Below are 18465 nucleotides of genomic sequence, written 5' to 3'. Positions count from 1 at the left end.
CGATCCCGACTTGGGCCAATGGACTAAAGTAATAACCTCGCTAAATGCATTAAGTAATAAAAAAAATTGAATCCTTAAGGGCCAATAAAAATATAAAGTATTAATTACTGGATTTCATTGAGAAAAAAAAAAATATATATATATACACTCTAAAATCTTTCAATCAATCAATAATACCCGTACAATAATCATTCCTTTTGAAAATATGCATCTATAGTTGATTATTTTTTCTTCCCACCTAAACCAAAATGAACCCCATCCTTAACTTTTTGTAGAGCATACACAACTTCCGAAATATTTTGCTCGTGTTGTAGTAGTTGCTTAAGGTGACTATTGCTTGAAATGCCTCTTTTGACGACATATTTGGGACAACGTTACTATCATCTGGTTCAGGATCATTCTCATCATCATTACAGTTCATTACCGATTGAATAATTTCTTCGTCTGTAGGTGATTCCATAACTGCATCATTCACGCTATGATAGTTCAAAAGATGTTCAACATCCATCACATTTCTATAGTGTAAATTAGAGATGACATCATTTAATTCTTGGATACCTTCATCTAATTCACCAACTTCTGGTTCGGGAACATTGTTTTCTTCTGACCGAATCTTGCAATGCCGAAAACAATTTGCAATTGTTGTTGTCTTCACATCAAAATTCTAAGCCATGTTAGCAAAATTAATAGCATTCAAAATATCAATTTTTTCAGGATTTGGTGCTTCAACCTCAAGGCCTTGTAAGATGCTAGAATAAAAATGATGACAATAATGAGCTTTGAATGCTCGAATAATCCAGCATCACATGGTTGAATCTTAGACGTTGTGTTAGGAGGTAAGAAAAATAACTATACATTTCTCAAGCCTTCAACTACCTTTGGATGAGCTGGGCAATTGTCTACTATTAAGAGAACCTTCCTGCCATTCATTCTCTTACAAACCAACCAACAAAATCTTTAAAAGCAAGCCAGTCATCCAAGCTTTCTTGTAGGATCGATATTTGCAATTAAGATTGTTCATGTTCACATTTTTAAAACACCTAGGATTTGCATACTTACCAATAACCCAAAGTGATACTTTGTCAAATCCATCACCATTGGAACAAACAACAACAGTAATTCTCTCCTTATCTTTTTTGCGTCCTTCGAGCTGCTTGGTAGCAAGTGAATGATCAGGTTCCAATCGATAAAATAATCCAGTTTCATCCATATTGTAAATATCCTTCAACTGAAACTGGTCTAGTTTTGATCGTATTCCAGGTAAAGCATTTTCAATGTTCTCTATGATAACTGAACCACTTTCACCAAAACGTCGGTAAGATTTAATTCCATATCTTGCCTTGAAACGTTCTAACCATCCACTAGAAAAGCTGAATTCTGGATTAGTTTCACCATATATTTTTTGCAAAAGCTCTTTTACTTTTTCCTGGATAATTTCTCCAGACATGTTCACTTTATCTTGCCTTTGAAGAAACCATTCATACAAAACTTTCTTTAAATCAGGGTATTTTGCCGATTTGTGCCTTTTAACATCGCTATTTTTCATCTCATTTGACAAATATTCCAACGCCCTTTTGAGAGTGTTCGATATTGTTGATTGACTAATAGTCAAATCAAACTTTTGTTGCACCCATGCTTGCATATCTTTTTGGCTAATAGTTGGATCTTTCTTATGCTCACATATTGCACCCCTCATTTTATCGGTCAAATTTGATTTTTTTTACTCTTTTCAAATGATGAGAAGACATTGGAGGGGAAACAAAATATTGTATGTACTTGGAATATATCTTCCAAACATCTAGCTTTTATATGTAAAGACTAAACCTTTTCATTTGCTATGTACGTGAATTTAGTTTTTAGAGACATTAAGTTTCACTAAAATTTTTGAGCTTCCATAGATTCAAATAATACTTTGATTAGTGTCTTTTGATTTTTCTTACCACATACAATGTACATATTTTATATTGAAAAGCTCTCTCTAAAATAATAAATATTTATTTATCGATAAATGAATAATTTATTCATTTATCGATAAATAAATAATCTCGCTAAATGAATATTTTTTTCCGATCCCGAGGGTATTACTTTATCGAGGTTTAACTGTAGGGGAATACTTTCTAAGAATTTAAAATCAAAATACTTAGAAATTAAAAACTTCTTTGTACCTTCCTCTTCCGCCTTATACTTACTTTCCAAAGCGTTCCAAATTTCCTTGGCCGGGAATATTTTCTAAGAATTTAAAATCAAAATACTTAGAAATTAAAAACTTCTTTGTACCTTCCTCTTCCGCCTTATACTTACTTTCCAAAGCGTTCCAAATTTCCTTGGCCGAGGTTGTATTTGTATACAAATCATATAAGCGATCCGACAACGCATTCAAGATATGACCGCGGCAAATCAATTCATCTTCTTGGCGTTTTTGTCTCTTAGCCTTGATTGCTTCAGTCTCTTCATTTGTGGGTTCCAGCAAAGGCACCAATTCTGGATTAAGGATATAAAAAGTCTTCAACGCTGTTAATAGGAATTTTTACTTGTCTTGCCACCGTGTGAAGTTCGTCCCGTCAAAGCGATCCAATCGAACAAGATCTTGATTCATAAGTTTAATGGTTGTCTCGTTCTCCATTGCAGGAAGAATATAGTTTGAAATTGTTGGAAATATATAGAGGAATGAAGAAGAGACAAGAAAATGAAAATGTAGTCACAAGTTGAATTAATATCCAGAAATTTGAGAAGAACAAATTGGAAGGCTCAAACGCGTAATCAATGTCCTCAAACTATATTTGCCTCCTCTCGGGATTGAATGAGATGCTTAAGGATCTTGACAAACGGTTTGTAGGATTATAACAAGCATTATAAAGGATCTAGCACCAAAGTATAAGTGCGATCCTCCAAAACTTTAAGAATAGAAGAAAGAAATAGAGTATGAATATCAATCAATGGTTTGATCTTTGATTTTGGAATGAGTATTGATCTCAAAATGTTTGTTACATTATTTGGCTTTAGATATATCACCTATTTATAGGCCATCACCAAGTGTGCACGAAATGATGCCAAAATAGGTTTAAAAGCCACCAAGTTTGAAGTTAAAACGGTAAAAAACGACTCCCCAACGGTCACATGAAAACACCATGCGATAGCATGGTGCCATCGAAACAGGCCTTTTATTTTCGGTAGATGGCCGTGCGACTGCATGGCACAAATTGTGACACTCCATTTTTATTTTTTATACTTCCACCGTTTGGTTTCCACACAATTTTCTTTGGCTTCTTTCATGTTGTTTCATTCCATCTCCATTCCTTAATTGAATTTCGAACAACAATATAAAACCTACTGTAATTACACCACCATCGATCCACCACATACCAGACTTAAAACCATCAATCGTACACGTGAGCACCGCCACCATGACCACAAAACGCCTCAAAAATCACCACAAACACATAAAAAAAAACACCATAAACCACAAAATCAATCTCCACCGCCGTGCACAGCGGCGCTCAGAATGCCACGCAGCGAAGAGCAGAGTGAAGGAAGATGACGACCACAAAACACCTCAAAAATCACCACAAACACATAAAAAAACACCATAAACCACAAAATCAATCTCCACCGCCGTGCACAGCGGCGCTCAGAATGCCACGCAGCGAAGAGCAGAGTGAAGGAAGATGACCGCCGGTGAAGGAGAGGAAAATTGTCTGTAGAGAGAGAATAGAAATTTGTAGAGAGAGAGAAGAAAGTGAGAGAAGAAATAAGAAAATGAAATTCCATCGCCGCTACGATTAGCACCCGCCGATGTAAAGAAAGCAAATTAAGGAAAATGGCCGCTGGTGAAGGAGACGAAAATGGTCTGTAGATAGAGAATAGAAATATGTAGAGAGAGATAGAGTAGAAAGAGAGAAGAAATAAGAAATCTGCAGAGAGAGTAGAATATTATCTGGAGGGGGCAATTTTTAAAATGGCTGGATAATTGATCCAATTTTCCACAATAGCCTTTTCTATAAGAAATACTATTTTACCCTTACTATAATTATTTGCAAGATATATCTTGTATCTTTAAGGATTTATTAATCAGGACCTATATCTATATTTTTCAATCTTTCAAACACTTTTATATATTCTTTGTATCTTGATAATTCTTTAAAGATCCTAGGCTAATCTTTCTTGGTTATATATCCTCAAACTAATCCTTCTGAAATTTCTTCTTGTATATCTCTATGTTTAGTTATAATATCCTCTACGTTTCTTATTTCTCTACTAGTTCCTACAGAATCAAATCCTATATTATTTTTACAATTATAATCTATATCTCTATATATTTCTTTAATTTTTTCTTTGCCAACAAGAAATATATCTTCAGACTTTTCAACTAATTTAAATAAAAACGAAACATCTTTTTCATCTAAAAATAATATGAGATTATTATCATTATTAAAAGTAAATGTGGGTGCTTGTGAATTGTTCATCAGAATAATTACAGCATAAGCATGTAAGAATAAGTGAATAACTTGCAGTAATCAAATGGAAGTAAACAGGCTTTCCCTCCAGTATGCTCTTATAGATGCTTTGCATGTACTTAATCAATCTTCTGAATCAAGTAAAGATTAAAATGTTTTTTGAAATCATTTGGGTCCACAACTGCTTCCGCAAAAGGCTTTTCAATTAAGGTTGCATTTCTCACTCTAGAAAACTAGTCGTGTTTCCACAGACGCTATCTCACAGTATCCAGAGTCTCTGTTTTCACCTCTATCCAAACTCTTTTCAGAATCAAATTCCTACTTGGAACGAAATTTTAAAAGATAACTCACACACAAGGTGCTACAATTTTGTTAGAAAATTGCCTTTTTTCCCCTAAGCCATTCTTCAAAGACGGGTACTTTGACATGACTAACATCCATTCAAAATCAATATTTTGAAAATCTTTTAAAATCTCTATTTGTACTGTCGAGGAATCATAAGAAATTTAACGAAATCCTTTTATGAAAACTTTGTTGAATATAACAAACTTTACTTTAATATTCATAAACTGAAATCGTACATGCTTACAAACTATATTTACATACCTTTGATACTCACCTTATGAAGTTTAGAACTCCATAAGTGATTACCTTATTACACGCTTTACTATCTTCAAGCTATCTAATATTTTTCTGAATACAAGTGGTGTATACTGATTACAAAAGATATATCTTTCAGATGTGTTTTCTTCAGAGTGTTTAAGAGATAAGTTGTTTCGAGATATCTTCCTTCTTCCTTCTTGCCTCCTTTTATAGAAGTCATTGAGAATCTTATCTTAACAGGTGTTTTCCACCTTTCTTTGTTGGGTACCTAGGCCATCTTATCTCTACCGAATTTTTCATTATCTTCTTGCTAGGTGGACCTCTCCTTGTGAAATTATATGCCTTATCTTTTGAGTTTCTCTGCCATTTGTGACAATTGGTGGGAAGTAGTCACAATTATAGAATCTTTTCTTGCACTATCTTCTATCTTTTAGTAGCCACAGTTTTTCTTTAATAAATTTCTTTATTAAAGTAGTGATAAAGGGCTACTTTTGTCACCATCACTTTTCCATTTTCGAATCAAAGAATTCTGCAGAGAATTCTTCATCATTAAGGGATGCTTGACTTATATCTTCAACTACACCATATTCACAATGGTGATCACTATAGTTCCAAAGTAATTTGCATAATTCTTTAGCCATATCTTCTAATACATGCACTTGGAAATAATTGCAGATAATAAATGATCGAGATAACAAATATCTTCTTCCTTGGTGGCCATCCTTGCATTGGAATAGATAATATGATTTTCGGATGGATAAACCTATATTTTTTCTTTCTCAGTAATTATCTAAGTTACATGTTCAAATATCTCTGTGTATCCTTTTGCTCTTCTGTAGGGCATCATATTTAGAATATCTTGATATCCATTTTTAACAACCTTTTGATTGGTTGGTAAAAAATGTTGATTTGTAAGTCCCATTTTTATCATATGGAACGATGGATGTATATATTCAAGAACGGGATCCCATTCCATGGTTGCTGAATGGAATCTGATATATATATTTGTTGTCTTGACGACTTCAATATATCTTTTAACAGCTTTCCTGATGTTGACTGGAAGCTGAGCTATCTCTTTGAGATCTTTGCTAGGATATATACAAAGTATATTTCCTATCTCAAAACAATTTCGTACCCAGTTGGCTGGTGCTCCTGAATAAAAATTTATCTTGTTGTATTTTGAATAGTGGAGAGTCTTCATCCACTTTCCAATCTCCAGATACCAATCTGATAAAATATTGAAAATAACAATAAAGAGTGTTACTTCTTCATGGTTATCTTTTCTGGAAATTTTTGCTTCATGGCATATCTTGACAATATCTTTTGGATCTATCCTTTCAATAGAAAGTTTAGATTGAGTTTGGCTCTGTGAAGAGCTACCTTCTCTTTTGATATCTTGAATATCTTTATTACCAGTAATAGGTTCAAGTTTTCCCTGTGAAGGGGTTCCTATTACCTTCTTTTCTTTCCCTTTATCCTCGGGGAGAGCGCTAGTATTCACAAGTCCCTACGAAGGGATACTAGACTTGGTACAAGTAATTTCTGCCTCAAAGGCTATATTCTTGCCTCGAAAGCTATCTTGGATATTTTGAATTTGTGTTTTCCAAATAGGAAACTTTTATTTCAAGTATCTGGACTTTCGTCCTTAATTGTTCTAGCTTCATCCCTGCTTAGATAATTAGGAAGAAATTAGTTTTGCCTTTTATATATTCAATATCAAATTTGAAATATGAAAACCAAATTTGTATCCTAATAATATATCTATTAGCAATAGATGGATCAACATTATTTTTCAAAAATGCTTTAACTTGAGTATTATCAATTCTAATCAAGAACTTCTTTGGTAATAGATAATCTTCATATTTCTGAACTCCTCTTTTTACAGCAATAAGTTCTTTCTTGTTCGTCTCATATCTTATTTCAACTTCTTTGAATGTTCCTGATGTATAACCTGCAAGTATCTCAGGACAAGAACAATTCTTTTTATATTTATATTTTTTATGATTCTTTTTAACCTTTAATACTGCTCTCCAGTAATTATTCGAAGCATCAGTTTCAAGGATAAAGAAATCTTCTTCTTGTGGTATTACAAGTTTGGGCAATACCTCAACTCTTCTTTTACTTTCCTTATATTTTCACAATCTTGTTCTTCCCAAGACCACATTGTATTTTTTCTTAATTTTGGAAGAAAATAATTTTTCAATTTGGCACAATTTTCAATGAATCCTTCAGCATAATTTAATATACCAAGAAAGCTTTGTAATTATTTTTTATCTTTGATTTCTTTAGAAAATTCTTGAAGTTTTTCTCCAATATGGGATTGCAATTGCAATTCTCCTTCTTTTATAAATAATCCTAAAAATTCTATTTCTATTCTAGCTATCTCAGCTTTCTTTTGAAAAAGTGTAATATCATGTTTTTTCATAATATAACGTTCATCAATATTATTTGAATGAATAAGTAAATCATCTACATATGCAATGCAGAAATGAGTAATTGGTTTGATTACCTCATTCATTCTTCTTCGGAATATTTGTGGTGCATTTTTCAACCCAAATGACATTACATTCCATTCGTATTGTCCTAAAGGATTGGGGTACTAAATGCAGTTAGTGGTTTACTTTTTTCTGTAAGCATGATTTGTTAAAATCCTGACTTACAATCAAATTTGGAAAATATCTTTTTGTTCTGTACTTGTTTAATAAGGGTGTCCTTATTTGGCAAGTAGTATCCATCAAATTGTGTAATTTCATTTAATTTTTCATAATTTATCACCATTCTGGCTTTTCCTCTTTTTATCTCACTATGTTTTCTAACCATAAAGGTTGGGCTGCTATGTGGACTTTTATTAGGCCTAATTAACTTGGCTTCTAGCAGTTCTTTTATCTGGTCTTTAAATTCATTTTGATCATCAACACTATATTTCATGGGTTTGACTCTAACAATAGTGTCTGGATTGGTTAATTCTATTTTTGCATTTACTTTGTCTGTATTCCATTTTTCTAATGAATTATCAGAATATGTTTCAGAAATTTCTTTTTTCAGTTTTTCAATCCTATTTTCTGTTGTCATTTTTAAGACTGTAACTGGTTTAAATTTTTCTATACTCCAACATCCACCACGCTGGGTTGAGGAACTCTGATGGTTTATATCTGTATATGCTATTGTAACAGCTTTATTTATTTTTGGTGTAAATATTTTATGTGCACAAGGTGTTGTGAACATATATTTATCAATATATTGTGTAAATGGTACATATTTTAATAGAAAGTTTTGTCCTAATAAAATATCACATCCAATTGTGGTTGACATGTATATTGTATCAACAAATACTTCTCTAAAGGAAATTAGAAAAGGTACCTGCGTAGCATATTTGCTGTATATTACCTTATTTCCACCTGCTGTTGTAGCGGTGACTATCTTCTTTGAATTGTATATCCAGTATTTAGATGGTAATACATTTGGTAAGTATAAGCTTATTGTACTTCCTGTATCTAAGTAAGTATGAAATTTAATTCTACAATATCTTTTTATATTAAGTGTAATTTCAATATATGGACTCATGGGATTAGTACTTATTACTCTTTTCATGATAACAATGATTTCATATTTTCATCTATTCTTGATATGATGATTGGGTTATCATCAACTGTTATCTTTAAATATCCTTGGCAAATTTTATAATGACTATATTTTTCAAGAAAGTTCATTCCTAATAAAATAGGTGAACGATCTACTCCATATAATTCATCTTTATATAGAATTATTTCTTTAGTATATTCTTTCTGATCCTCTCCTATATGTATAAGAGGGAACTTAACATATTTTCTTATTTCAAAATTATTTCCTAAATAATCTTTAAATATATATGGTTCTAGTATTTCAAAGTCTATTAAATGACTAACAAATTTAGCATTTACACGACTTTTACCTGCTCTAGTATCTATGAGGACAAAAAGATTCTTCTTATATCCTTCTTGATTTACATATCTTGTCTTAATGTAATATTGCGAACTTGATGGTTTAGCAATACTTAAATTATTAAGTCTGCTTATCCTAGAGTATTGTCTAGAGGGAAATCTTGTAATAGGATTATCTCCTTCTAAGCTGACACTATTTTTTCTTATTAATTTTCCTTCGGAATTAATTTCTTTAGCTTGTTTATAGAAATCAATCATTATTTGTGCTAATTCCTCAAAATCTTTATGTGTGATAATGTTATCAGTTATCTTTCTTAGATTTTTATGATGGCTAGTACTAAAAGCAAAAATTGATTTTATGCTTATACTAATAGCCTTACTTCTTCGTAACATTTTCAAGTTTCCAATTCTATAATATAGATTGAAACTTTGGTCAATATTTTCATCATTTAATGATATTGCATAATTTGGTTTTACTGTAAATATTATCTTCTGATAGACTAAGTTTCCTACGACTGTTCCTAATAGAGCATTTATAGGATCTTGTAAGATTCTATTGTCCATACAGTATATTTCTATTGGTATGTTCATGTCTTCTCTAAAGAATCCTTTTACCATTATCTGGATTCCTCCTATTTCAATACATTTTAATTTGTTTCTTACATTTTCTAGAATTTTGGATAACTTTTGTTTTACCCATTCTTTTGTAATTATAGGAATTCTTGCTTTTCCTATAGTATCTTCTATATTGATAGACATTTCTTTATAATTCATACTTACAATTGTTTTATTTACTCTTGGTAAAATTTCTAAGAATCTTTGATGAAATACATCTTTTTCTTATAGGTCTAATATCTTCTTAGTGATTCCTGTGTATTTTTTAATATCAAAGGTAATCTCTTGATTTATACCTTCTATAGAGTCTTCAATTTCTTCAGTTGTTTCTATTTCTATTACTGATTGTTGTATCTCCTGGTTCATATATACTATCTCTTCATAATCTTCTTCTGATGAGGATGTATTTAATTCATAAATGCTACTACATTCACTACTTAGATCTTTAAAATATTCAATTGGTTCTATTCCACTATCTTCTTGAAACTTTTCATAAATTCTAAGAGTTTTTATATTTTGTCTATTTTTCTTTTTTGGACATTGAGGGGCAATGTGTCCTTCTTCATTACAAATAAAACATCTACATTTTTTAATATTTCTTGATTTAAATTTCTTATTCCAATTTCTTTTCTTGAAATCTTTTTAATGTGGTTTAAAATTCCTCTTCTTGAATTTTTTTTAGTTTTTGAATTTTCTTTTATATTTGTTATATGGTTTATATTTCTTCTTATGACATCCAAATTGTTCAACTTAGCCATTATCTTTGCAACAACATAATAAATTCTTTCTTATTTTATATGCTTTTTTATTTTCTAAAGCTTCTCTACACCTTATACCTATCATTTTTTTGTAAATTCAATTCTACTTCCCAGACTATCTATTTTTACTCCTTCCTCTTCTCCTAGAGGTAATAATTTTTCATATTCTTTTAATAACTTAATTCCCCATAGGAATGGTAACTTTGTAAAATAAGATCTTAATATAGGTTTATTTTTCTGATAATCTCCTTGGTTTAATATATAGTATATTTCTTCAAATTTACAAGTATATCTTTCTAATTCACACATATCATATATCTTTAAATTTTCCATTGCTATCATTCATTGATTATATTCATCTTGTTTTCTTTCTTCATCATCAGAAGTATATCTGTTTCCTAAGAATTCTGTTATTAAGATTTTTTCAAACCTTTTTAACATCTCTTGTATATTTTGTTCATTTAAAGTATTTCTATTATCTAATACTTCAGTCCTACCTGCTCCATACTTTATTCTTCCTTTAATAGTTTCTGGTAACTTTCTCCACCATTCAGAAACAATTCCTCTGAGTATAAGTTCTATAAATTCAAAAGCTGTATATATTTCCCATTTATTAAATTGTATTGCTAAATCTGTACTTTTCATCCATGTTTCAATAGCTTTATTTTTATCTACACAGTCTAAATCTAACCATATACCTATTGTATGGATTGGTTCATTATAAGATTTCATAGGATTTATTTCTTTTATGGACTATTTTCTTACATTTTCAGTGTATCTTTTTTGTGTTTTTCTATATTGATTAATATCAGCCTTATTAGGTATTGGGGTACCATAAGGATAATCAGTTTCTTCATCACTACTAAATTCTACTTTTATATTCTGACTTAAAGATGGATTAGTATTAATCTTTGTATTTTCCATTTTTTCATTTAATTCTTCTAACTGTTTTTTATATTCTTCATACTCTTCACATGTAGATTCTAAGAATTTTTGTTCTATTTCTTCTACATCTGTAATCATATATTGTTTTTCTTCATGTCTTTTTCCTTTTTCTTTTTGTGTTATCCTAAAATCTTGAGGTGGATTAATTATAATCCTATTTTTTCTTTTAAGATTTTTATCTAAAAGAGCATTTCTTACTTGTAGATTATGTTCTAAATTTTCTAATCTTTTGTGTATATCCTCAAAACTTTCATTTGTAGTGTTTTTAGGTAAATAGGGATAACTAGGTTTTTTATGTTTTTCAACTTTTTTCAAAAATTCTTCAATTATATTTTCTTCATCTACTATATTCATCATAATTTTTGGTTCGTAACATGGCTCTGATACCATTTTTTCGGAGTGTGCAGCGGAGGGGTTAATATTTTTGAGCCAATTAGATTCTTGATAGGTTTTTAAAATATCACAATAGAATTTGTAAAATTCACTATTTTTTATCAATATTTTTTCTTGAATAATTATATTTAATTCTTTAATTCTCCTTCTTAAATTAAGAATTAATTTATATATATCTTTTTCCATTTTGATTGCTTCATCATCTATGGAATCATTTTTATTTTTTGGTGTGGGAAGAAGTTGAAGTTTTTTTTGGGAGGGAGGGAGGGAGGGAGGGAGGGCATTTGCACTTTTTTAGAAGTTTCGACTATAGTTGCAATTTTTTCTTTTCTTTTCTTTTTTCTTTTATTTAAAGAGGAGGGCATATTGGTCATGTTACATCCAAAAAATGGTGAAAAGGACCTTCGACACAAAGAAATGTGGAAATAGGGGGCAAAAATGTCAAAAAATTAAAGGTATGAACGTTTTTCACAATATACTAGAAATGTAAGGACGTTTTGTGCCAATTACCCAAAATTGTAGTTATGGTAACAAACATTTCACTTTTATATAGATTTGATCAAAACCTTTACTTTGTAGCATTTGCAGTAGCAAACATTTCAAAAACTCGTGCCCGAAGTCCAAATTGACAGAAATCGTTAGTTTGACCATCAAAATTGTTAGTTGGTCCCAAAATTGATATTGACCAAAATTTTGACTGATTTTTAAAGGGTCAAATATGTAACTTTATATTTTTCATTTAAAAAATTAAAATAAAAGAAATATACTTCATCTTCTCCACTTTACCCTACAAACACCCACCCCAAAACCAAAAACCAGGAACCACTCACTTCCCTACCTACCAGCCGACCGCCCAATGCTACCCCTTCAACGCCAATCGACCGCCCAACGCCATCCCTTCACTGCCTTCAAATTCTCCAAATAAACAGTCGACCGCCCAACGCCATACACATTGCTGCTCCGCCTTGCGTAGCCTTGTTATTTTCGCCCATCACCTCAAACAACGGCTTGACAAACAGCGATGCCACCCCATCACTCCCTCAAGTATAGTGCAGACAGCGAGCCAACTGTATCGCAACAGGCCTCACTAACCTGGGAATCTGAATCCTTCAGCCTCTTAACAATGTGAGCAATGATTTTGGTCAAATGGGTCGCAGCAGAATCAATACGAGCAGTGCAGAGTACAACAAGAAGTCGAATGCTCTCTTTCTTCACTGCAAGCTTCGGGTCATTCATGGCATCATATAGGCAATTGAGTAGCATTGAAACCCCGTCATTGGACAGGGCTTGAATAATCTTCTCGAGTTCCTCCACATCAATCTGGTAGGTATCCTGGTCGGCCAATTTCAAAAGCCCAGTAAGGATTCTCTGCTTCAATTCAATCATTGCCAAATGGGACGATAAAGAAGATGAAGCAAAAGACGATCCCGGAAGGTCTGACTGGTTGGAAGGATTTGAGGGTTTTGAAGATCTTTGGGAGCTCATTTTTAATGAAATTTTTGGTCAAAAGTCTCGAAACAAATTCGATGGGAGATTTTTCTACTTCTCCTCAATGATTGTAACTGCATACTAACTAAATCCAGTTTTCCCTTCGGCGTCACAATCGCATCTTCAATCATCTGAAATACAAATTTTAGCCAAAAATAAAGGAAAAAAAATTGATCTAAAATTCATAAAAACGAAAATTCCAAATTCATAAAATTGGATTTGGCTCTAGGATTGGAGAAGAAGGGAAGGGTGGCACAAATTCTCGTAATGACTGGAGGTTGAGACAGTGGTGTTGGCTGTGGCGGTGGATGGTGACGGTGGTAGTTTTTGGGGCTCTGGGATTGGGGAAGAAGGGAAGGGTGGTGGGTGGTTTTATATTTTGATTCTTGTTTTTTTAATTTAATTATTAATATATATTATAATTGTCTTTTTTTTATTAAAAAATGTAAAGTTACAATTTTAACCTTCGAAAATCAGTCAAAATTTTGGTCAATATCAATTTTGGGACCAACTAACAATTTTGATGGTCAAACTAACGATTTCTGTCAATTTGGACTTCGGGTGCACATTTTTTGAAGGTTTGGTACCTCATGTGGCACAAACTAAAGGTTTGAGCAAAGTCTGCTAATAAACGAAAGATTTGGTACCTCGGATGCAATTTTTCCTATTTTCTATGAATATTAGAAATGGACCTATTAAAAATGTATTGCATTCTAGTTCATTAAGTGATTTTTGTCTCTATATATAAGTCATTTTCAAAAAATAGTATATTTTTACCACATTTTTTTGATATTCATATATTAATTATTTTATTTATTATTAGCGGTTTAACTCCGGTTTGATTCCAATCCAATCTTTTGACCCTTGACCCTTTTTACTTTTCCAAGGTCTATAACTGGGTCGGTTTTTCAAAACACAAATCATAACGTGCACTTACATCAATTGAAAGATCCAAAGCAGCTAGATTCATACCACTACCATATTCCCCTTTAATTTTTCTACATGTTGTGAGCTAAGCGATCAGATGAAGAAGAAACCCTGTCTTAATAAATTAAGTCCTCACAAGTAGGACAGGAATTGAATGATTTGTTAAAGGTTAGGTACAATGTTTAGGCATCTGTAAGGACAAGAATTAAGGTCCTTGTTAAGCTAATTTTATCTATAGAGGTAAACAAATATGGACCATGCTAGATGTACACACAAATTTGTACAAAAAGTTTTACATACACTCACAATGGAGGTGGGGACCACAAGCCAACATTTTTTAAATTCATGTAGGACCCACTTCTTTTGTGAGAGTGAGTAATCCATTTTGTAACAACGTGTTTGTACATAGATATTTATCCAATAAATATACATGCAATAATGAGCCCACAAAGATAAACAAAGAATGATAAATCAGAGGAAATCTAAAAGAAAATTACAAAACTCAAATCATTCTCAACTACATATTATAATCGGTGTTATAAAATGCGTAATGTGTGGAGGCCAAGCTTTAGTCGATGCGCGCCTAGGTGAGGTTTAGGCGTAAAAAGTCATAAAAAAAACTTTTTTTTCCCTTATTTTTAAAATTTTAATCAATTAAAAATCATTTCCTGATACATACAAATTATAATACCAAATGCAGTTTTAAAAACTTAACAAAATAAATATATTTTCAAACAATAAACAAGATATATTATAACAGTACTAATTGAAATATTTAGAGATTTTTTAATTTTTATTAATTAGTAAAGGATGGGAAAATGATTAATTACCTTAATAAATATAAAACAATAGTACAATAAACTATAGTCAAATCAAAGGTACTATACACTGCAACCTAACCAAATGTAAAATACGTTGAAGCCAAACCAAAGGTAAAATGTATTACGACCAAATCAAAGGAATTATTATCCCACATCGAAAGTTTACAACAAAATCCTTGAAGATGCTCTTTATAAATTAGTGAACCAATAAATGGGTAAGCAATTTTTTGGGCCTTTCAATCTATTGATCTAAAAGTTGAAAAATGTATAATTATTAATTTTTGGGTCTTTCAATCCAATTGACCTAAAAGTTGAAAACTTTATGTAGTGTTAAAAAAAATTAATAATAATAATGATGATGATGATGCACGTCGAGGCGAGCCTAGGCGTGCCTTAAGCAGTCAATGTTTCCATTGATCGCTAAATTATTGCATAGGTCCCATGCGTGGCATTTTTGCTACGCCAAGACGTACTATTTAGAGCACTGATTATAATGCTTGGATCACTGCAACCTGTGCGGACTATTTACTTTATTCTATACAATATTAAATTCATATATTCTTTCACGATAATCCTGAGCTTAAATGACATGTTATTTACGGAGGGAATAAAAAATATCATACACACAACACAAATACACGTGCAGAAGCAAAGAGACATTGTACAAAATCATTGCTTTATGTGTATTCTGATAGGCCATCAGTAAATTTTACCAATACTCGACGACGATGAAGCAGCAATGCACCCACTAGAAGAGCAGGGGACTATTTCTGGTTACTAGATTGGTTGCTGAATTGTTTAGTCATTTAATTGTTAAGGGGGAAGGGTATTCTAGGGTCTTTCAAGAATAAAGGTGAGAGCATAATGTAAGGGAAGGGAGTCTGTTAAAACAATTTGGAAATTGATAATAAGTGAAGAAGAGTGAATGGCCTCTCGAATGCCTCCCAATTTGTAGTTAATTTTCATTCCGCATTTCAATGATAGCATTCATATATTCACAGTAACATTACAAACACAGATTCAATCCATATTCCATATACTTGAAAACAATTATTAGAAGTAGACTACAATCAAACTTCAGTGACCTTATTGTTGGGCTTATTGGTTCCAGATTTGTTTTTACCTCAATAATCTTATATTTTTAGCCACTCGGTCAAATCAAAAATACTATTAATCGGCAAAAATCATAGCATCACAAACAAGTAATAACGTGCAGAAAATTAAAAAACACGAACACCAAAACTTGGTGACCCAGTTCACCCAAATAAGGGCTAATCTGGGGGGCTCAGGATGGATCAGCCCAATCTACAACGTAAAACCAACCTTCCAAATAGATCAATGTACAAAGAAACCAATTTGACTTTCTCCTAAGATTCTAATCATAGATCACACAAAGATCTCAAGAACCCTGTACAAGAATCAACCCTAAACTCGACAAGAACAAACACTGCTAAACCAGTGCACCACGGTCAAAAACAATAGACCGAAACCTTTCTTTCAAGTCTATAACACAAGGGTTATACAATCCTTCAACTTCTCTAAAAGTACAATAGTAGAAGCACTATAGTAGAAGGAAGAATTTCAAAGAGAGAGAGAGCTGCTTCGAAAAAGGCCCAACAGAATGAATATCTCTTGCCTCGAAAACGGGTAGAACAAAGGTCATAAAAACCATATGAAGTCAAGATTAGATCCTTGCCACACATTAAGATCCAATGGCCTACATTCCATTTTAAGTAGCACAACCTAGGTGACTAAGAACCAACCAATCACCAATAGCCACATGGACCATCCACCTAAAAAAGTGGTATTTAAGTGAAACACGTCTTTACACTTTCAATCTTCACCTTGGTTCACTAAATACACCGACACTCTTAGTTGCATGGTTTACATAGTAAGACTGATCATCATCATTGTCCGGGTACCAGCAAAAGAATTATCATTATCAATATACGGAATTGATAAACCAAAGTTAAACTTACTAGTTGAAATCATTTCAAGTTTCATATCAAATGGACATTCATCAACATGAATTTTCTCAAGATTAACTTCACCTTAAGCTATCTTATCTTCTAAAAATGATACTTCACCTTGACATATGTTTACCTCTCATAATGGACAAGATTTGTAATAACCAACAATGCAACTTGACTAACAATGAGAGTAATAAAAGTATCATGCAGAAAATTCAAATCACACAAAATGCTTTTCAACCAAATCCATTCTTTCACAGATTTCAAATTTGAGCAGTCATTCCCCAATGTAAAGTAATAGGCAATAATGGATTTACTGTGATCTTTGTCACTCACAAAGTCAACATCCACACATCCTTTAAGGATCAACCTATCAACCCTTCTCAATTTACAAACAAGGTCACTCTTCACCTCAAAGCCTAAGAATTGACTCGTATGGATATTTTCTTCCAATTCCCAATTTAGGAAAGCAGTTTTAACATCTAGTGGTTCACATTCCCAAATGAATTGAGCAACTAATGCTAAAATCAATCTAATTATTGTTTTATATTCAATGACAGGAGAAAATATCTCAATATAGTCAAACCCCTCTTTTAGTGTGGAAATCCACTTACATTGTACCATTCTTTGACCATTAGGCAAATTAACCAAACTGCAATTCTTAATTTGCTTTATTTCTCTATCCCTAACCAATTTGCAATCTTGGATAGAGTTCTCTTCAATTATCGAGGTGTTAGTATCCGTTTCATTTTCACCATGAGGCACATCAACTTCATCACTTACAGGTTAATTCTCATTAAAGTGAGTGAAGTCATATTTTGCCAACTTCACCTCAATCTGAAATTTCTCGTGTGATTCAATTTCCTCATAATCATCGTGTTGGGAATTTAAACAAGGCATTTCACATTCATTAAACACAACGTCACTGCTGTTAATGATCTTAATACCAGGTTCCCCTAAAACCCACAACCTCTAACCTCTAACCCCCTTAGGATAGCCTAGCATAACACATCTAATATCCCTAGGCACCAACTTGCCCTCAGTTTGGTGTGCATATGCCACACACCCAAACAGTCTAATATGTGCTAAATTTGGTGGCTTCCCTGTCCATAGTTCTTGAGGAGTCTTAAACTCAACACAACTAGATGGAGATCTATTCATCAAATATGCTGCTGTACATAATGCCTCAGCTCAAAACCTCTTATCAAGTCCTGAACTAACTAACATGCACCTAGCCTTATTCATCAAAGTCTTATTCATTCTTTCCGCCACCCCATCTTGTTGAGGTGCATACTTAACCGTCCTTTGTCTCATGATTCCCTTTTGCTTACAAAAATTATCAAATTCCGCGTTACAAAACTCTAGACTATTATCCGTTCTCAGAGTTTTTAACTTATCCAATTGATTTTCCACAATTTTAAGCCAAGTCCAGAATTTATGAAAAGCCTCAGATTTAGCCTTTAAGGGGTAAACCCATACTTTAGAGTAATCATCTACTAAGGACAAAAAGGACTTATTTCCACCAAAGCTGGGATGTTCTTCAGGCCCCCACAAATCTGCATGGACATAAT

General features: G+C 32.3%; 1 protein-coding gene across 1 annotated transcript; it reads right to left on the bottom strand.

Annotated features, from left to right (window-relative positions):
• Positions 1–238: 238 nt before the first annotated feature.
• LOC111365750 (CENP-B homolog protein 2-like) lies at positions 239–1696 on the bottom strand. The gene is made up of 2 exons (XM_022986285.1): positions 947–1696; positions 239–664 (listed from the first exon to the last, which is right to left on the bottom strand). The coding sequence occupies exons 1-2, from the start codon at positions 1694–1696 to the stop codon at positions 239–241; spliced, it is 1176 nt and encodes a 391-aa protein (XP_022842053.1).
• Between the last annotated feature and the right edge of the window lie 16769 nt (positions 1697–18465).

This window comes from Olea europaea, chromosome 17 (genome assembly GCF_002742605.1).
Source record: "Olea europaea var. sylvestris chromosome 17, O_europaea_v1, whole genome shotgun sequence".
NCBI classification, from domain to species: Eukaryota; Viridiplantae; Streptophyta; class Magnoliopsida; order Lamiales; family Oleaceae; genus Olea; species Olea europaea.
The sequence above is the reverse complement of the archived record's forward strand: the minus strand, read 5'-3'. Positions and strand labels throughout refer to the sequence as shown.